Below are 22289 nucleotides of genomic sequence, written 5' to 3'. Positions count from 1 at the left end.
GTCAATTTAAGGCTTATCTTTTATATATGGCTTAAAGATTATGAAGAGTAGACTGCAAGAACAGGAAGGTCATCATTAAAGTCTAAAGTAACTAAGATTTAGCCTATTTATTACTGGATTTAAGAAGATGCCATTTTTTCCCTAAGAACTGCTCCACTACTTCTAGAAAAGAAAGTTTTCCTACTCATTGTTAAATGCTCGGTGGCACTGAGAGCTTTGCCTGTGGGTTAATGGAAAAAGAGAGTCCCTGGGAAACATTTTCATTTTCATTAATACATTGAAGTCAATGGCATTAGATCAGCGATGCCAGCTCACATAAACCATAAAGAAAAAGACAAAAGCTAAGCCTTGCTATTTTCAGCACAAGTTTGAAACTCATGCAATAGGACTAGATTTGCCTTGCACTTCTGTCTTCTCCTTGGTTCCTTGAACAAACACAACCAGGCTGACCCACCTGTGTTATCTACAGCAAATAAAAATACCTTTGCTAAGACCATGTCTGGGCTAGCAACTTTCCATTCTATACAAGACATCTAACAGCTTGCACTCAGCACTATACATATGAAAACAAATAGCTAATAAATTGATTTTTTCCTCCATAGAACATAGCAAAGACATGGAAGTTCTCTTGATGAAAGGAGATAATTAAATATTACACTAGGTACTTTAACAGTGTATTTTCTCACTGGAATACATCCTAAAATAAGTGTTCCTAGTTTAAATAACATGGTGCAGCCAAAGAGAACAGACAGTACTAGTAACTATTCCTGTGTCCAGTGTGACTTCATTTTTACAGCATGATTTAACACTTGTTATTTATAATTAGAAAATAAATTTGCATTTCTATGCTATCTTCTGAGAATATGAAGGACCTGGTAACCTCTTGATGACCTCCTCCCTTCAGAAGCTAAGCGACCTCCACTCAGATCAGCTAAGTAGTTTCAGAAACAAAGTACAGTGAGATTTCTGCAACTTGCCCAATGTCAAAGAGGAAGGTGATAGCAAAACAAGTCTGATATTCTTTCTCCAGTGTTCAGCTCACAGATGTCCACTCTTTTTGTAGTGATCCCACTTTGTAACATTCACTACTTTTTTGTGTGCAGCATGTTCTCAGTAGCCCAAGAGGACATACAGTCTAGTAAACCAAGGTACATAATACAAAAGAAAATGAACCTACTATTTATTAGTTTGAGATATGACCTCTTACCAACATATTTCAAACAGTCTCCAAGTTAGCCTTTATCATCAAATGGAAATTTTATTTATATTTTCAACATGAAATACATTAAAATACAATGTTGGGCAGACATACATGCTTTTCTGCAAGAATCTCAATTCCGTCTTGCATACCCTGATTTTAAATAGATACAACTTCTATTTTCAACTTTTTCTGTACTCTGCTGTTCATGATAATTTAGTCATTATTTATAAAGCACCGATTACAGGCTGTACATAACTAGGGAGTGATGACATACAACAGAAGACAACAATGACTCGGTTGTGGATTATCAAGAGCTAAGTTACATACACATTTCTTCAAAACTCAAAAGCCAGCTTCCTTGGAGTCATGAATTGCTTCACAATTTCATCTGTGACCTGCTTCCTTCTCTCTTGATGAGCTGCTACCAAGGGCTGCATTGTTTCAATAAGTACCTTCTTCAGCTCCCCCGTGAGCAATTCCCCACTGGTGTAAGCCTGTCAAGAAAGTGTTGGTTGCTGAACACAGTGCCATTCACAAAAAGACTCAGTAACCAGTATTTCCTTAAAAGACAGATTTGGATGTCTTAAAAATAAGCACATAGCTTAGAAGATTATCTGGTATCACTCTAAAAATGCAACTTGCAGAGTTGCTTGTTGTCTGTTAAAAGATTAAGGCAGCTGGGAAAGTTTATATGTGACAAGTTATTATAAGGACTGAATAAACTACATTCACAAGTTTAACTAGGAAATCCTGTAATTACTTGCAGGAAACTGCATATTTTCCTCCCTAGAATCCCAATCAAATAAACAGTAACCCTAAGCTGTTTGTTTTTGTTTTTGTTTTTTTTGCAATAAGAGGTACAAAGTCTCATATTTTTCTCTCGTTGCATTTGGGTAAGAGATTAGATGCGATTAAAATATCCTTTTTATAGCAAAGGCACTCAGAATCCATGTTCACACTGTAGTCATATTCACAGTTAGCAAAACATTCCATTGCTCATACTGAAATGCTTTAGCTTAGAAGCACAGGCTAACAGTTTATTGGTTCAGCCACATTTAGACACTGCATCTGGGGCAATTCAACTATATTTGAAATGACAATAAACATGATAATCTTAACTCCCCTCATCATCAAGCCATTTGTAAAACCAGTTCAAGGTGTAAATGCTGCTGATACTCACTCAGCAAGAGTAAAATACATTAAGAAGAATAAATGGAATTGCAATTTCAGTGGTGAGTTTTGGGGGGTGTGTGTTATTTCTTGCTTATTAGTTTGTTATAACAACACCAACGTTGCTTTCTCTCAAAGTGTCCTCTGGTGCTACACCTGAAACAGCTGCACTGATGCTGCTACAATGGGTGAGTTCATGTTTTCTGCTCAGGTTCTGAGGCCTGAGACACCACTGCAGTGAGCTGCAAGCTGTGGGCCAGGCTTTGTGCTCTGCAGCAGAGTTAGGCTGACACTCTTGCAGTGGTTGGAGATTATTGAAAAAAATCTCATTAAGTCAAATGTGCTCCAGGTTTCCATAAGGAATTGACTACAGTCTGCATGGGAAGGAGCAGCTATCCAACCCTGCTCTTGTGTGGGAAGGAGTAGAGGGCTGGAGAAGAATCTGCAGCTCTTGACTTTCTTGCAGCTGTTCCCAGCAGGAGAAAACTGATAAACCCATGTGACATGGGTGTTATCTACTGCAGCTCCTGCTTTCCAGAGAACACACATCACCTAGTATTGGTGACAAAGGGAAATGGCTTGCTACCAGCCCTGGGGACAGAAGTCTGCCAGATAAGCTTAAGGAAAATGCAACTTATATGAAGCAGTTTTTGCTTGGGATAAGTGAATCAATTCCTCAGAGCTATTAAATTTCTTGTGAAGATAAGAGAAAAACAAAAACCAGCAAGCTAAAGCTTAACATGAGCTGTTGTAGTTTTGCAGAGTGTTTAGGTACTTTACAATAAGGAACAGGCAGAGTGTATTATACAATTAAACAACACTGATCTCAAGGTGGCCTCATTTGAAAGGTAGGGAAGATATTGTCCTACAGAGTATTGGAGATTCCTGCGAAAACACTAGGGATTTTTTTTTTTTTTGAAAGAAGAGCTAGATTGTCCTGTGAGAAAGAACACTGCAAACAAATGAAAATTGAGATCCTAATATTGAACCTTGCAAGGGATGGAGAGCATGAGAGTAACACCAAAATTACCTTCCTGGAGAAGGTTCACAGGAGAATTGAGTTACAGCTCTGTTGAGGGCTGAGGTACAGCTTTGTCCTCGCAGCAGGGAATGAAAGATGTCTTCAGTTTGGTTACTCACCTGCTTCAGCTGCTCGAGCCTGTCATCATCTTCCAGGAAGAAAGTCAGGTACATAAAAGACACGTCAACATCACAGTTGCCTCCGTACTTCCTGTGCTCCTCAATGGTGTCCCTGCCTCCTGAGAAGGCATGCTTGTTAATCTGAAACAACACCATCAGGTCAGGATGGAATTCCCACCAGAGTCAGGATTACTATATTGCAAACGGAGATGTGTCATGATCCTCCAAGTTCTTTATTAAGGATTAGCTGAAGAATGAGTGGGACAAGTTAATGCAGAGCCTCAGGACTGAAAAAAGGAAGTCATCAGAACCCAGTAAGGAAAAATGGCTACACACATACCCCTCAGACTGCATAATCAGAACAAAAATTAAGTGAAAATTAAAAATAATCTAAGCAAGACTCAGTCAAAAAAGTTTTAAGTCTGTTTTGCTGAAGTTGCTGGATAGAATTTGTGCTTATAAGAAATGTACTTCATGTAACAAAAAATAAGATATTTATTTTATCAAGAAACTAATTTTGAAAGAGATGAAGAAGGCATGGAAAATCCTGCAGAAATCCTAGAGAGAACCTAACCTCCTGTTTTTGGGGAAAAGGAAAAAATGAGAAAGCAAAGTTAAAGATTACAGAAATCTGTCTAGAATGCTTAAAATCAGACCAACGCCCAATTGTTCAGTCTAAAAATGAAATATTTGCTGACATCCTCCCTCTTTTTAAGCACAGCTTCCTATAGGCAGATGAAGAACACTGATGAACAGATGTAATTGCTGATCTCACTCCCAATAAATTCAGGAGCCACTGGCCTATTTTAAACTTTTATACATACGTAGAACTCTCTGAGGATGCTAATCTTCCTACAGATTTAAAGAAAATAAATTCCTAAGTGGAGGAAAAAATAATTTCTTAACCATATGCTGAGCTTTCATTTGGCTCTCCTATCTTTTGAGATAACATAATCAACCTCCCAAGAGACACATTTGCATATGAAGTAGGGTTTTTTTAGTTCTGGTATCGAGGAGCTGTTATATATTTACAGTTTATGAACATTCCTACTATCTGTATAGACTGTCTAGTGCTTTTTTGAATCTCTCCAACCACCATGTTACAGATGAAGTCTTGTGGCAACGAAATACAATCAGAAATGATGCGCTGATAAGTATTTTAAGAAAATGAACTGCCATCTGCCACATGACATCTATTCTTATATTGTTGGGCAGCCTGAATAGCTGTCTCAGCATCTGTAAAACGAAGTTTTTACATACTGTTCTGCACTGACCTCTCTTCTTACTAGATTTTGTAAGCCTGTTTGAAATTTGTTCAATGTCCTTTATCTCTACATTTTGAGCTCTTCCTAAACTGAGAGGGATTAAATACAATATGCCAGGTGAAAGCATATTTTTGTAGAAACACAAAATGTTTCCTTTCTTAATCTCAAATTCATGTTATGGCACCTTCTCATTGACTGAGGGTTTCAGTGACCTACCCATAGTGATGCACTGATTTTTTTTCCCCCTCAATTTCTCTGGATCCCTGAATATGTCTACAGACATAAAATCTAAATAACACTTTCTGGGAAAACAAACAAGTAATTGAGTTGTAATTTGCTGATAGGTGCAATAAGGATAGTTTATTAAAATGCTGCCACTCCTCTCATTGGATTACCCAGAATCTTGGCCTTTTCCAATACATAGTAATTTTTTATCTTCTATTACCTGTAAATTTTAAACCTCACTAATTAGCAATGTACCAATAATCTGAAAAATGCTGTAAGCAGTAATTTTTTCCAAGTGTAGCATTCTCTTTTTAAACTTAATCCATGACCAACGTCACCTTTCCTACTGTATTTTTTTATTTATTTGCTATAACAATATTTGGTCTTTCACTCAAGCTCTATATCCATAAAGACTTCTTTCTGATGAGCTTCAGAAGCTGAAATACATCTCAGCTTGTCCTCCATTACTCAATAGTTTACATCGTGTTCAGCATTTTTCTTCACACTTTTTATATTCCAATTAGCTAGAATTATTTTTTTTTTATTTTTTCCAAGTAGTTTAAAGACAGTAGAATTACAACTTATGAACTTGGATCTCTTTGCACATTACAAGTTACTTGCCAGGAAAAAAACATGGAAGAGTGTTATCAATATTACCATTAACCATGTATTCTCTAATCTGAAATTACATCTTTTTTTTTTTAAAAGCAACTCTGTAACTGTGCTAATAAACTGGAATTGTTATAATCCAAACACATGAAGAATTCAAACTCTTCAAAACGGTACTGTTTAATCAGTTTCTACCAAAGAGAATGAAGCGTTGCTTCAGGTGGCTGTAGAAGAGTTTGACCATAAGAGAATTAATCCAAGCCCGCCCAACAGAAACAACATAAATACATTTTCTTCTTGTTTTGACAGTTATTTTATGTCTGGTATCATAACTATAAATTCTTTCCCAAGGACTGAGTTTTATTTTCTTTAAATACCACAACGCAGGCGAACTTTTGCCAAAGTAAATCATCTGACACCAGATAAGAATGATCTTCCTTTGAACTTGGAACCAAACTAGGAATATACTCAGAATACCCCTTCTAAGACTGAGCTGAAATTCAGCATGATGCTTATTTGTGAATTGGAGCGAGCAGATTTTTTTGTGAATTGGCAGCAATAGATTCCCAAGCAGCAGGAAAGGTCTGACCTGTGTTGTAACTAACACTATGAAATGTTTGCTGCTCCCCACAAGGAGAGGCAGTCAAGATAAAGAGCTGTTTATTAGATTTACTTCATGGCCTGTCAGATTTCAAAACTATGGCAACATAATATTTATTTTAAGAACATGAGCTCTTAAATATTTATTTATTAAGTATGAGCCTCCACTGCTCTAATTCTTACACCACTGCTCTGCAGGTATCAGAAAAACAAACATGTTTTATACATTATCCCAGCTAATATTTGTACTGTCAGACTAGCTCGTAAGGCAAAAGATCATAATTGATAGTCTAGCTAAATGTGCGTAGCTCAGTCAATTCCTGAAGATGCTTTGCCATGAAATACATGGAAAAAAGGACCCATATGTGTTCAAGGAAAACACTAAAAATTGTCATTGTAACCAGGAGGATCACTAAAGGTGCACAACTTGGGGGGATATCAAAGGAGCATCAGGTAGGAGCTGTGGGCCAACCTCTGCAGCACTTTCTGATGAAGCTGGAGACTGTTCATATTTTTATGGTACCTACAAACATGGTTTACTGGTGGACTTGACAGTGATAGGTTCAGGGTTGAACTCTATGATCTTAAGGGTCTTTCCTGACCTAAATGACTCTATGACCACCTCTCCTTTGTGTTATAAATCTTTGTGCTATCAGGTTTTGCAGGTCCTTACCTTTGTCTTGATTTGTTTGGGTGTATCAGTGAGGAAGATGGAGGAGTTTGGGTCACTAGCACTCATTTTGGTCTGTGCTCCTTGTAGGGCTGGGAAGAAGACTGAGTGGAGTAAGGCTGGTTTAGGCTGTCCAATTCTTGGTGCTACATCACGGGTCATTCTAAAATAAGGATCCTAAAACAAAGATCAATAAAAACACAGAATAAAGCTGAAGAATGTGATTTGAAAGCTGTTTGGTGCTGACTCATTCATGCCTTAGGAAGTGGTGTCAAAAATCAAAAACTGAAAAAAAACCAAACGAAATGTTCCAGAACCTACTTCCAACTTCCAGTTCATTCAGAGGAGCAACAAACAAAATCCCCTTTTTTCTTTTCCATAGTGCTGTACACTCTGATTCCCTTAAGTAACAGGCCTATTTAAAAAATTTTACATGAAGTCAAATAGTTGCTAAAACTATGCTTAATCTGCCTGGAGATGGATGCAGCCTAAGATGAAAGCTTTCCCCCAAAGCATTTTATCAACCAGCAGAGAATCTGAACTAAATCAGTAATCAAGCTGGCACTGCTGTGCTGATGATGTGACCTAAACCAAAGTGCAATAATATTACTTTATAATATTGTGGCAGATGAATGTGATTACACCATCTTCCAGTGCCTGTCCCTGTGACTAAAATAGCTAAAGATTCACACAGTGCAGGATGTGATTCCTAGAAACACTACTTATTTAAATTAAAGACCCTATTACTCTCATTTGTATCTGATGTTCTTCCAGCTCTCTCTATAATTCTGAATTGTTAAGGTTCTGCAGCCTTTCTGGCAAACTGTTTCAATGCTTCTTTATTCTTACTGAGAGAAGGTTTTCCCCCCATGGTTCAACAGAAATCTCTTGTGCTGCAAGTTGAGCTCATTCCATCTTGTCCAAGTTACCATGGAGATGGCCAGAAGTTTCTTCATACCCCCAGGTCAGTGTGCTTTTGCATAGATGTTACCCTCTTTGCTTTCCTAGATGTCAGCTCAGTGCAAAAAACGTGCATCAAGAGAGATCAAGAGAGATCCAAGACTGGATGAATACATGATTGTTGGGTTAAGCCTTCATCTTTTCATCTTTTAGGTCTTTCAGTTTCTACCCCTGAAAGGTGCTTGCAGGAACACTTGAGACACCACCATGAAGCTTGAATGGTGCAATACAAAACCAAACCCATGAAAACCAAACTAAGCAATATGATTTTCTTACCTGGTCAATAGCACATGGGATAAGACACTGAATATTCTCCTTGCCATTGAAAATCTGTGGAAATGATGAACTGAAGGATGGAGCAGCTTGGATAGCAGGAAAGCTGATCTTACCTAAAAAAACATGTTTGGAAAAGCTAAGCAATCAACAGAAGCAGTGATAAATAGAATTTTTTGCAATATGTAAAATGCACAAGTGAATCATCCAGATAGTTGAAGACCAAGCTCTATCTTTATAGTGCATTGTTGCCTTATCTGAAGTAACTTTTTCATCTTTACCTTCTGCAATGTCAGCTTCAACTGACATAGAAACTAATGACAAAAGGCAAGCTGTGACCACACTGACTTCAGAAAAAGTTCATCATGGCACAGTCTCTTGATCATTGAACTATCTACCCTTTCCAGAAATAGAATTGACTAAACCACTACTCTGAACTTCTCTTTTTTTTCACTTTGTGAGACAATAGCTACAGTCATCACATAAGCTTCCTTTTAAATCTTAGAATCACTGCTATATGCAGGCTGACGCATCTCAAATGTGCCCAGTTTTCTTTTTTATCCAGGGCTTAATCACACTGTAGCCAACCTGCTTCACTGATCAAAATCCTATCAAAACAGAGAGCAAATATAAGACTTTTCCAAACATGGGATGAAGTCATTATCACAATACCATCTTTCCTTAGAGCACAGCTAAACCAAGGGGAAATCAGATGCTTGGTTACAGTGAAGGCTACAGAGCTGTCATTGGCCCGATTATTGGAAGAATGATAATAGTGCTCAGAAACATCCAGGATTTAATGCCATCTTTACACAGAATTTTTTTTTGGCCATGTGACAGAAACCTGCAGTAGCAGTGAAGTAAATGGGAGATGTGAGTAACGCAGCACTTTGATAATCAGGCTATTCAGCAGTCAACTTTTTTCATATAGGTAAATGCATGTGTATTAATACAATTTTTCTGACAAGTTTCTTTATAAATTTGGCACAGAAATTTCTAGCAGGTAAAACTGACTATAGCTCAAATCACTGCAAAAAATGAATAAATAAAAAGGAAAAAAAAAGAAAAAGTAGTTCTCTATTTTGGACCCTTCAACATTTGTGTTTTGTACTTTGCTCTCACTAAGGTCAAAAGGGTAGATGTCAGGCTAGAAATTTCATTGCAAAGTGTTTTCCATTCGGAAGGAACCACAGTAACATCCCAGAATCAGAATCAGCCTAGAAACACTATCTTTCTGCTTTTTCTTCTGTTTCATGAGTGGCAGACACTAATCTCTTTACCCTATTAATTAAAATAGGTCCACTGAAAGTGAAAGCAAGCATTGTTTCTTGTAACTCATATGATTCCCTACCAATGCAATCACTGTCTGTAAAGCCAAAGATTCCTTTCACTTGATTAAATGTGACATGCTTCTGAACTTTGACAATGTTTTTGTAGAATCCAGCACTTGTCCTGTGAGAAAAAAAAAAAGTGAAAAATAAAAATGAGAAGAGGAGCAGAGTGTATGCACAAACTTTCACTGCTGCAACTAAGAACACCAAAAAACCTGCAGGATTAAATTGCACAGTTTCAGACTTTCTGTGGCCTATTGAGATGATAATTAAGAATTATTTACTAACAGGAATTTTATGCCTTGGAAGTTAATTAATTCTTCCCTTCCCCCAAAAATTACTACAAACACTTTTTTTTCAGAACTAACTGTCTAAGCCCAGAAATATTTTATTTGGAAATGGTGCCAAAATACCTCATGGAGGCTGAAGCTTACTTATCCTTATGCTTCCCTGTGAACTCTGGCAGCTTAAATAGGTCATGTTTTCTGCATTGCTTGCTATTCCCAGTGTGTATCCCATACAAGACATTGATGTTGTCTGAAGGAACAGTAACTTCAACCTTACAGAGTCTAATTTTCTATGAGATAAGTTCCCTGGCTGGACTTTCTCCATCACTAAACAGAAGCAGCATTTCCAAATCAGAAGTAGCTCAGCAACGCCTTCCATTTTTACTTCTCCTGAGGAGTTGAACCAAAAGAAACAGCAGTTCTGACCTGCCCTTGTTCAGCCACAGGGCAAATCTGTGCTAATGCAGCTTTGCTAAGGCAGGAAAGTCAGGGGAGTGAAAAGAGGCACAACTGCTTTGTAGGCTGCACATTCCAGTGCTGTACATTACAGTATGTCTCTAAAGCAAATATTCTCTTATCCAGGTCTTCAAGGAAGCTCATCGCCCCCCATGGAAGAACAGAGCCCAGATTCAGCTCTGAACTCTGTCATAGAACTTTTGCCCCCTGAGATGGCAGTTTCAATAGCAATTTCTTTTTCTTAGATCTTCTTTAAACTTCAGTAGTCTTTCATGCTGTATTATTGAAACAATTGACCATAATAAGTTGCTGCAATGCCTTCTGCCAATGCAGATAAAGTGCAAACACATCTGAGAGATTTTGACACCATCTTAAACAAATCACTCTGGAAGTTTCTTGGTGGTTTAGGTATTTTCACACTTTAGCTTGTTTAACATTTTCATAATTTACACATTGCACAGACAAGTGCTTGTTCACGTGTTATACAGGAGAATGACAATAGTATGTATAAAATGTTAGACAGCAGGAAAAAAAAAGTACTTCTATTTCAAGTGTTACAGAACTTGTCCTGAAGCTTTCAAATTTAGACACACTTATTAAAAATATTGCTTACTCTCAAAGTTGGAGAGAAAATATAGACTTTTTTTTCACTACAATGCTCTAAAGAAATTTATACTTACCCTAAATAGTCTAGATCTGAAAATATAAAGGTTTTATTGATGTCAAAACCACATGCAATAATGTCTTTTGCATTTTCTCTAGCATATTCATGTGCCTTCTCAATTGTCATGTCCTTCCAAAGGTATTTCTCATCATCAGTTAACTGTATTACCAAGGGAACATCAAATACTTCTTGCAGCCACCTAATAGGAAGAGATAAATTTTATCCCAAAGTAAGTTAAAATGAAGATTACACAGCTAAAATATTTTCATATATTTAAACAAAAGTGTATGAAGAGGTCTGTTCTTTTCTTTGTATGCATAAGCAGTTATATTTATATGAACAGACAAAAGGTTTTATACAGACTATAATGACAACTTACATGAAAAAAGTCTCACTGTTTCCTCACAGTGGTCACCAGTTACAGAGGAACCAGAATTCAAAGAGGTTTTAGCTTTTTGAGTCCAATGTCTGGGTGTCCTGCTGCTGCAGGCACCACCTTACAGGGTAATGTAAGATCATTCCAGTTCTTGTAACGAACTGGATTTTAGGAACTACAAAAATTCTAAGGGAGTAAGGAAGGGGGCTTTACGGTGATGCAGGGATTATGATCATTTAAGTGAAAAGACTGAATAAAATTAATGAATATTCAACTCACATAATCAGAACTCCTTGCAATGTATCATTTTGGCAGTTTCACGACCCATGTTCAATGTTTCCTTTGAAAAAAATGCTTTATTAACACAAATGGTAGAAATAGCTTACTTTGTGAACAGAAATGGGATAAGATGACCAACGTGCATTGCCTGAGAGGATGGCCCTCTGCCTGTATAGAGGTAAAAGGGCTTCTTATTTTCATAAGCATCGAGTACTTGGTCCATATCTCTAGAGAAAAAACAGAGAAAACATGATACAACTCTTTAGTAAGAAATATTCACAGCAAAAAGCCTTTATTCAAAATCTGAGTGTTTTTAAAGCCAAACGTATAAATAAAGCCAAACGTTATTTTATAAATAAATCATAGTATATTAAGTGTCCCAGAAATAAAAAAGTTCTTGTTTACTCATTTTTTAATTTAAGAAAAGGATTGTCTCAGTCTCCATGGGGCAAAAAAACCCTCAAAGAGAAATGAAATCAAAATTGAAAATTTCATGTTGAAATTGTGCAACTTTTAAAATTAATTCACTGGATGATAATCTCTAGGGCCTAGTAAAACAGCCAGGGATCATTTCTCAGATAGATTCAACCAACCAGCTTAGTTGACCTCTGGCAGAGGTTATGCCCTGAGTCATGCTCAGGCCATTCTGTGAAATCTGCTGGTGCCACAGCCCCAAACCCCCACGTGCTAACAATTACACAGTGAAGGTCACTGGCAGGATCATGCTTAAGATTATTCCCTGAGCCTTTTTCTACCACAAACAGATGCACAAACCACGGGAGCCCTGCTTGAAATCACCAGTGGCACCCAGAGTTCTCTGCCAGGCCACTGTCTCTGCTGCTGGCACAGAGTCAAAATGAACCTGCACTCTGTGCACATTTCTTCAGTTTGGGATTACTGAGGACATATCAGAAACCCACACAATCAAGAGTTTAAAATGTTGCCAGGGGAAATCTGCAGTAGGTGCAAATTTCAAATGGCACAGTTGGTTTGCCTTGGCGACAAACCATATGGTTTTTGCTAGTTACAGGCTTCTCCCAATAATTCTCACAGGAAGCCTGCCCAATAGGACCTTGAGAATTTTAATAAAAGAAAAACTCACCTGTGGGAAAAAAAGATTCCTCTACGTAGAAAGTGGTGAGGTTTTTGCCCAGTAGCTCTTTCTATTCGATTAATCAGATCTGTGTCAATTTTACTGCTGCCAAACCGAACTATAATAATAAAAGGTTAAAAAAAATTAAAATAAGCACAGCACAGCCACAACCAGATCTTGGAATACCAAGAACATACCAATGCAGGCTAGGTTACAAAAGACATCTTCAAGTCAAAATGGCCAGATTTTCCTGATTCTTGCCTGAAGTCCCAGCAGTCATCTCCAGTATTAATGCTCTACGCTAGGAGGCTCAGTGCATTCCCAACATGCAGTATTTCTCCATCCATGAATTACTAAAACTGCAGTCTTCTTTCAGCAGAAGCACTGATATTCCAAGCAAAACAAGCATGCTAAAGAAACACATTCAGATCAACAACTTGGCCTCTCTAAGCCGTAATATAAAAATGCTTATGAAGCTCTGAATGTTTCTCTCTTGATGTCTAAATTTTCTGCTGTCAGACAACATCGTCTTTCACTCAGACAACATCACCAATCCCAAATACTCCTGTGAAAACTTAATTCTTTTTAAATCTGTATATGATTGCAGACACTGCTCCCCTCAAGAGGCTTGAAAAGGAAATGCATAATGTTCTTCATGGCAATCAGTAAGATTTACAAGTTGGTGGTTTAGGAAAGGTTGTGATAGACTAAAATAAAAGTATTTTTCATATTCCCAATAGTTCTTGGATCCTAAAAATCAGACCAATGCTCTATGATTTGGACTCATTCAAAAAATCTATACAAGAGTCTACTGTTTGCTACTATTCTGCTCTAGTCAACATTAGAACTATTCAACACTGCACTAATAAAATGCAAAATGCATTACAAAATGGCAAATTATAATCTGGATGAATGCTAAAAAGAGACCAAATGAGCATGAAAAGGATTCAGCACATCAACAGCAACTGGTAAGAGGCTAATCTGACAGAAACAGCAAACATGAAAGTGCCCCAGATTAACTGGGACTAGCTACCCTAGAAATAGTCATGTTCTGTCATAGAAAATGATTAAAAAAGCTCTCTGATGTATAGAACACGCCACTGGAAATGCCTAAATATTGTTATTAAATATTCACAGACTGCACAGCTCCCTTTTCTCTGCCCATCTTCACCTTTTCTGTTAGCAAAATGGATAATTTTCCCCTACCTATTTCCTCCTATTTGAATGTTCGAAACATTTTAGGCTCTCTACTCACAAAAAAATCTGCCTTTCTAAACAGCTTCTGACAAAGACACAAAGACACAGTCTCCACTCCTAAACAAGCTTTAAAAAATTCCAGTGTGCTTTTCATCTCTGGTGTTCTAGCTTTTACCAAAGGACAGTTTTCAACTCACTGTGCATAAGAAGTCCTGGGAACTGCCATTCTCAAATGCATATTTGCATTTGCTGAAAATTCATTGTGCACTTTTCCTCTTTGCCATTGCCCTGTTATATCTGCATGAAGAAAATGAATACCCTAATATTTGTTATACAGTAACTTTAATGATCAGGCATGTCTTGGTGATCTCTGAACAGTCATGTCAACTGGGAGAGGTTCCTGGAGGCTGAAAGAAAACAAATACCAATCCTGCCTTCAAGAATGGACAGAAGAAGGAATTGTGGAACTACAAACCAGTCAGCCTCACCTCAATCTGTGTGCATGTGCTGAAGCAAATAATCCTGGAAATCATCCCCAAACATTAAAGACATGAAGCTGACTGGAAGTAGTCAGCAAGGATTTATGACTGGAAAATCATGTCAGACCAACTTAATAGCCCTTCTATGATGCTATGACTACAGCTGAGGTGAGAACAGTGAATGGTATTTACCTCAGCTTTAGTGATGCTTTGACACTGCCTTCCATTTCATTCTCAGAGATAATTGATGAAGTCTGGAATAGGTAAGTCTAGGTAAGTGGACAGTAAGGTGAATTGAAAACTGGCTGAACTGCCAAGCTCAAAAGGTCATGAGCAGCAGTAGAGAGTCCAGGCTCAGCAAGTGTGCAGGTGAAATGATGCTGGGAGGGGTGGCTGATACAACAGGTGACTATGGTGCTACTGAGAGGGAACTCAGCAGGCTGGAGAAATGGGCTGACAAGGATCTCCTGAAATTCAACAAAAGGGAAAGGAAAATCCTGAATCTGGGGAGGAATAGCTAAGTACACTGGTAAAGCAGGGGGCAAACTGGCTGGAAAGCAGAAGGACCTTGGGGTCCCAAGGTCCTGACAGACAAGGAATTGAATATAGCCTGTAATGCACTTTTGTGGGTTGGATGGCCAAAGGCCTTATGGGCTGCATCAGGAACGGTGCTGCCAGAATGCCAAGGGAGGTGATCCTTTCCCTGTATTAAGCACTGAGAAGACACATCTGGAGCACTGGTTCTGGGCTCCAACATAAGGACATGGACACATAAAGCAAATACTGCGAAGGGTAACAAAGATAAAGGACTTAGTGCACTTGTCACAGGAGGAGAGTTTGAGAGAGCTGGGATTGCTGAGCATGGGGAAGAGAAAGCTCAGGAGGGATCTCATCAATGCATATAAATATGTGATTAGGGGAAGTGGGGAGGAAATAAAAAAGACAGCACTGGGCTTTTCTCAGTGAAGCCCAGTGAAATGACAAGAGGTAAAGGGCACAACCTAGAAAAGGAAATTCCATTTAAATATACAAAACCTCTTCATACTGTGCACAAGGTCAAATATTGGAACATGCTGCCCAGTGAGGTCATGGGATCTCCATCCTTGATTAAAAGATTAAAAAATCCTACTGGACAAGGTCCTGAGCAAGCTGCTCTAGCTGACTGTGCTTTGGGGAGAGGGGCTGACTACATGATCTGCAAAAATGCCCACCAACTTCAACCATTTGGTATCACTTGCAATATTCACCTTGCTTAATTATCATCATGTTTAACATACAAAGCTCTTTCTCACTCACTCCTCTGCTCTTTGCTCATGCTCAAACTAATTTCTAGGGATGTTCATGTCTAGTACTTGGCTAACAGAATTCTTCTTCCCAGAATATCTTCAGGCTGCTACCATACACTATAATGCTCATCTAGGACAATCATACGAAAAGATTTCTTTCAATTAAAACAGTGATTTCTTTTCTTCTATGTTTGATCAAACACAATCACACTGGCAACTTCCTCAGGTACCACTAGTAAATAAACAGATTATAGGTGGCACAACAATTTCCTTTAAGATAGGAGCTATCAAATGTAACAAGTTCTTGAACAAAACCTTTTATTGTTATTTTTAAAAAGTGGAGGAAAAGAAGGAAGCTTATCAGTAACAACCAGCAACTGTTTCACATCCTGAAGTGGCTAGCCTAGCATTCTTTGAAAAATTTCCAACACAGAACTTAGAGCAAGCAAAATGACTCATCCATCAAATTCACCAATCTGAGAGTAGTGTAAAGAAGTATAAACCCTTTAAGTTAACCAACCACTGTAAGGAATATCAAAGGTCATACATACAGTTACTGGGAAAAAAAGTAACTGAGTGATTATGAAAATGAAAAGTAAATGAACTGATCTACAGTAAATTGTTTTTAGGAATCTAAAAAGTGGATGCTGAGATTGTGCCAACACAATTACGCACTTCTTCCTTTTCTAAAATGGAAGAACCTCTCCCCCTAAGATAAAAATCCAAAATCACTTCTCTGTAACTCCTATGCAAGTAACAAGATGAGAGATCTTGTCCACTATCAGATTCTAAAAAGTCAATTCTTTCCTTCTCTCACACGACCTACAGTTTTTGCACACTTCTCCCTTCCCAACTTTTTCTTTGTCCTGTTATTTCCTGCAGACTAAGCCAATGTGTGCATACATTTGATATGATCTCACAGTAACATCACAAAGAGTTAAAATAATGCTGACATAAGCAACTGTCCCAAAAGCAAATATGATTACAGCCACATAAAGATGCATGCTCTATTGTGAGAAAAAACTACTAAGCAGACCTCAGCAATGTACAACTGAGATACTAAACATGAATTGAAAATTGACAATAAAGAAAAAGGAAAATAGAAAATTTAATAAATAGTTCTCTCACTTTTTTCTACACTAGCTTCAAACAACTAACTAAAATAGCAAACTGTAAAACCAATAAGGAAATTACCTAGATCTCTGTCTCTTTAATTAAAAAACTTTGCAAGTTTTGTAACAACCCTGTCTAAAATATCTTCCATTACACTGCATGTTTTTGAATGAGCTGCAAACTCCTTCATTCCAACCAGCACTTGGCTGCTTGTTAGTGTGTCTTCTGAAGAAGATATTATACTTACTAGATTTCTGCATTAGTTTTGGATCATTCCTGCCCTCTCTAATTCATAAGGGATGTGAGGAAAGGGTAGGAAGAATCCTCCAGCCTGGCCAAAATGCTCTTCTGCATCCCAGCTACTGAAGATGCAGATACTCAGCCACAGTGTCTTCGCTAGCATAACTTGTAATAACAGTCCTTAAGCAAAAAATAAAACGGCAAGTAAAACTTGGATTTTGAAATTAAAAGTTCTTTGCACAGTATTTAAGTCTTTCACAGGAAATCCGTACCTGGGACATTTTCATCTCTTACAGCAAATTCTTTAGACATGGAAATGCTAAGATTAGACATAAATTAAATGTTACCTATGATGTTTTGATCTGGATTTGTAATGATGCCTTGCTGTTTCTGTGGTCATTAGGATCACTTTACATAAATTCCTTAGTAGCAGCGAAGGAAGAGTTATACCTATGAGCTTGTCATAATCCACGCCTTTAGCGTTTGATGTCTGCACATTCCAGGGATCCACCAAATCCTCATCTTCTTCTTTAGTTGTGCCATTGTTTATTAATACAAGATCTTTTGGAGGCAAGCCTGCCTGATAATCTTGTCCTGTTGTTGTTTTATATGACAGTTTTAACGACAAGAGCCTCCTCACTGCTGCATCGATTTCATCCTGAAAAAAGGAAAAAATCCAAACAGCTGTTTGACTTAACATACTTGAAACAGACAACTACATTAATGTCCTAACCTTTCAAAATCCCACATCCATGCTTTGACCTCAATTGTATTATTTATAATATCTAAACTCTATTTTATTTAAATGTTTTCAGCATCAATGTCAAATGTAAAGAAAAGCAAATACTAAATCATTAGAATATAAATCACCACCAGTACCCAGATATTCAAGCACCTCTGTCTTGCTTTTCAATTTCTGCCTAGGAAAAAAATCCTTGCTTGCTTCTCAGAGGTATAACAAGCTCAGCACTTTTACCATAAATTTCTAAGGTATATAAATAAAATATAAATTATTATCTAATTTAAATTGCAATGCTTTTAGCGGCTCACCTTAAAATAATTTATTCATTACAATTCATTGATAGACTTGAAGACAAACTAGAACAAGAAGTTATGGTTATGACCTCTCTAATATAAAGCTATTGTAAAATCTCATGCAAGCAATAAATAGAACAACACTATGTTCAACTCCCAGTTTTCAAGGCTTACTCCCCCAGGCAATACCTTAAGAGAGCCCATTTTAAAACAGCTCTCCTTGCCAACTTAGTGATGACAAAATAAGGAACCTGAAATAAATGGCAAATTACTAAATTATTTAAGGAAGATTAAGCAGGGATTGTCAGTACAGTTACAGGACGACATATTTGCCTAATGTCTACAATAATGCCTGGAGAAAAAGATTTTCAAGAAGCATCTGAAACCAGGGAATAATGCAAGTGACATAAATGTACCTGAGAAACAAATGCCTTGGATACTGTCACATGGCATGGGAACTGGATGAAGCAGACTTCTAAGCCTAAGACTCTGTTTTTACTTCAAGAGTAAAAACTTCACTCATGCTAGTGACTACCTCCAGGTATGCCATAGTTCACAGAATGCACATAGTTTTTAAGAAGAGTTTTTCTCATCACATTGCAAAATAGATCTTAGAACAATAAAATTCTTCAGCACTCAAAGACATACCTAAGCTGAAAAAGAATGGGTTCAAAACATGAAATGCAAATACCTTTGGTGCTTTTCCTGCTTTTAGTGCTCTGACTTTCTCTCCTTGTTCAGTCACTTTTTCAAACAGCTGAAGAGGACTCAGAGACGTCAAGTCACAGTTTGGGCTGTCTGCCATTTTGCCAGACTGCACAAAGATCTGTTTATGTGCAACTTAACTGAATTTATCCTCTTCCAATTCTTTGGCTTGAAGATTCAAGATAGCAGCAACAAAGAGAACTGTAGGGCAAAAAGTAGTATGTTTTACTCTTTCATACAAGTCTTCAAGATTAGGTGAACATAATAAGAATATAAAAACTATATGGACCTCTACCACATTTTATTAATATCAAACTAATATATGTGGAGACACTACACAGTGAGCTTCAGTTTCACACAAAAATGGACAGACTGACAAGAGTACCAATTAAGTTTAGAGATCACTGTTCATGTTTCACTATGTATTCAACACTAGAACACCTATTCAAAATTCAAATTCCTGGCAAAAGAGATTAAATACATATATGATTCAGAGCATCTCAGAACAACTGATAGAGGCTATCTGATTCCTGATTATTTAATGCTCCTGCACTGATATCCTGTCAAATTCTGGATAATGAGACTTTTATAACTATGACACAGAATTTTGTCTTAGTATATGTACTAGAGTACCTTACCCTAAAGAAAGATACATAAGAGTAAAGCTTAGTCATCTTCTTTATGGCTTTCCTCCAGAGGTTACAAAACTGATAATTAGTGAGAAGTGCTGCTTTCTAAAGAATCCCTGGGTCAGCAATAGGCTGTAAATTTGCCTGTGCTTCTGAGAACTACGCAGGAAAAATAATAGGAGGTGGCTTAAGATGAGCAGATGGCTGAGACTAATAACACAGCAGTCTTCCTCTGTCATGCCATGCCCATGTCCACCAAGTGGGAAGCTCTGTGCCCATGGAAAGAACTACTGAATTGCAAAAGATTGTATCTCTCTGGAGAGACTCCCTAGCAAATTACTGATCTACTGCTGTGCATGGAACATAATAGATTGTTAGTGAAAATACACATTCACTTGGCTCCCTTTTCCTGGAATTAAAACAAACAGTCAAAAGACCAAAAACACCAAAAATCCCAGAAGCACATAATAGCTGCATTAGCTGTTCAGCACTATTTCAAAGCTTTCCCTCAACAAAAGAATCAGCCTATTCATAACCTTGGTTATGTTTACATAACGTTTATTTAAACTACCACTGTAAAAAGCCTTCACCTGTCTAGCAAACTTTGAAGGTCAATTTGGTAACTTGGTGGTTACCAAAACACACCTATCATTAAGGCTTTGTTTGTCAGTCAGCTGCAATATTCCCATATTTCAGCTTCAGTTGAATACCCTGAGAAAAGTGAGAAGTTTATACATCCACTTGCTAACGTAATTTGCTAACTCTATTAACTCTGATACCATATTTAGATTACACAACAACACTTAAGTTTTTAACCTAATTGTGATCCCTCTAAACTTGACTTTTAGCAGTTTGGCAGCATGATTAAAAAAAAAGTAATTTGAAGCAAATCAAACAATTCTTTGATGCATTCCTACAATTTATATTTTTATGTGGGTATTAGTATTTTCCTCTATTTTCATGGGCACAATACATTTAAGTGGAAAAGAAAGCGTAGAATAAATGCATATTAGAAAATGTTTATGAATATACACCTTTTCTGTAGGAACATGCTGTTTATATTTATTGGCTTCAAATGTTACAAAATAGAAAAGATATAAACAAGAATTTTCTTTGGTGTAGAACAAAATATGGCAGTGACTTGGTGTTTTAACTTAATTCCTGACAGTACATTCTTAGTGATGGATTGCCTCCATTCAGAAAGGCTGAAATGACTGCTGACACTGGGCACATATACTGCAAAGCAATAAACCAGACAGACTCTTTAAAATGTTTGGAATAGTATGGATTTAAGCTGAAAAAAGAACCTCAAATGAAGGTGCATTTTCACTAGGAAGTAGCAAAAGAATTCTAAGTGGTACAACAAGACATGAGAATATTATGGTTATAAAAAGCAAAACATATTGACTGCTACCTAAAGGTTCTCTCTATCTACCTCACTCCCACCCCTATTTGCTACTGGACTTCAAACCAGGAATTCAGCAATGTGGAACACAACTCTTAATCTTTTGAAATTCATTAATGCAATTGTGAACCATTTAAAAGAAATGTCTGGATGTTCTGCTTTTTATCAGGATTTTTTTTCTTGCCTTCTTATTGCTATTATAAAAACTAACAGCCCCAGACAGATCACACACTATAGGCAAACAGATCTGAAAGAAAAAAATGATGCATAGGAATTGGAGAATGAACTATTAGGATATTTAGGACTAGAGCCTAGAATAACCCAGCTTGAATTTGAAAGCCAAGATGAGTGTGTGCTTTTTCTACCTATGAAATGGAGGTAAGTTGTAATCGGTACTGCTCCTGTATCCATTTCAAAATATTAAATTGCTATGAGACAAAGCTCAAAAATAATTCTTGGCAACGGTATCAGAAAACTACTGCAACTTCCTCCCTTTCCAACTGGGTGACCATCACAGACCTATGATCATTTTCACTGTCTGCAGTCTGACTTGGTAAGTTAGAGACCTGAGAATTAAAAGACAGAATTTCACATTAAGTCAAGAAGACAAACACTGCATGACAGAACATTATGACTTCCACAGACAACAGCAATACAACAGTCCAGAAGGAGCCTTCACAAGCAAATGAAAGATGTGAGACTAAGTCTAACAGCACTTACATTCCTGAAAACTGCTTTTCCTCCTGCAAACAAAACAAAAAAAGAAAAGTGAAATTAAAGTGGGTAGCATCCACACAGATGTCATGTGAAAAATGCCTTGAGAGGCACCCCAACATAGGCTGCACTTTATAGTAGACCTACCTTCCCAGCCACGGCAAACATCAATTTATGCACGAAATTACAATAAAAGAGTGCAAGACGATATCCCAAGATGAGATAGGACCATTCATGACCATTCAAACACTGAGGAGCCACCAGAAAAACGCTCAGTATCAATCTTCACTATGCTGCAGCTGTGTAAGCGCAAAGCTCCTATGCAGGAACGCTTGTGCACAAAATTACTCAACGCGCCAATGTTCCCTAAGCCTGGCGTCCTGCAGCATTCCCTGCCACACCCTGTCCGGGCACAGCAAAGCCACTCGCCAGCTCTGCCCTTCCTGCGCTGGCATGCATTTTCCAATGACCTGGACACCCCGCCCTGCCCTTCCCAGAGAAAAGGGCCTTTTCACCTGACTCTCTGGCGAGGTAGCCCAGAAGGGAACAGAGAGAAAGCCCTCAAGTGCATCGACGCATCTCAAGGGGAGGGAGAAAACGTGCCCGGCAGAGACCCACCGCCGGTCACTACACCGGTCACAGGGGCGGCAGTGAGCACCCGGCCAGCCCCTCTCCCGCCTGACGGGGTCTCTTTCCGAGTGCCCGTGCCCCTGCCCGTGCCTCATCCCCCGCCTCGGCCCATCCCGCCGCTCACCCGCCGCACCTCTGTCACCACCATTGCATCACCCTCAGCCGGCACGGCCCGCGCGCCTCCCGGCTGGGAAACACAAGCCCCCGGAACCATGGCCTCACACATTCCTCCCTCCCGCTCCAGTCGCCAGCCCAAG

At 38.1% G+C, this 22289-nt stretch overlaps 1 protein-coding gene across 2 annotated transcripts; it reads right to left on the bottom strand.

Moving 5' to 3' along the window:
• Positions 1-1232: 1232 nt before the first annotated feature.
• On the bottom strand, positions 1233-22281 carry WARS1 (tryptophanyl-tRNA synthetase 1). 2 transcript variants are annotated; one of them, XM_085061374.1, is made up of 12 exons: positions 22166-22281; positions 21409-21431; positions 18641-18855; positions 17365-17572; positions 12609-12717; positions 11614-11733; positions 10868-11050; positions 9465-9565; positions 8117-8229; positions 6884-7057; positions 3512-3652; positions 1233-1695 (listed from the first exon to the last, which is right to left on the bottom strand). In XM_085061374.1, exons 3-12 carry the CDS (start codon positions 18752-18754, stop codon positions 1537-1539), a joined length of 1422 nt encoding a protein of 473 aa, XP_084917500.1. In that variant the 5' UTR covers positions 18755-18855; positions 21409-21431; positions 22166-22281; the 3' UTR covers positions 1233-1536. The 2 variants fall into 2 exon arrangements, with proteins under 2 accessions (XP_084917500.1, XP_084917501.1); XM_085061375.1 differs by having other exon boundaries at positions 22157-22231.
• Positions 22282-22289: the final 8 nt, after the last annotated feature.

This window comes from Lichenostomus cassidix, chromosome 5 (assembly GCF_008360975.1).
Source record: "Lichenostomus cassidix isolate B80296 chromosome 5, HeHo_3.0, whole genome shotgun sequence".
NCBI lineage: Eukaryota > Metazoa > Chordata > Aves > Passeriformes > Meliphagidae > Lichenostomus > Lichenostomus cassidix.
The sequence above is the reverse complement of the archived record's forward strand: the minus strand, read 5'-3'. Positions and strand labels throughout refer to the sequence as shown.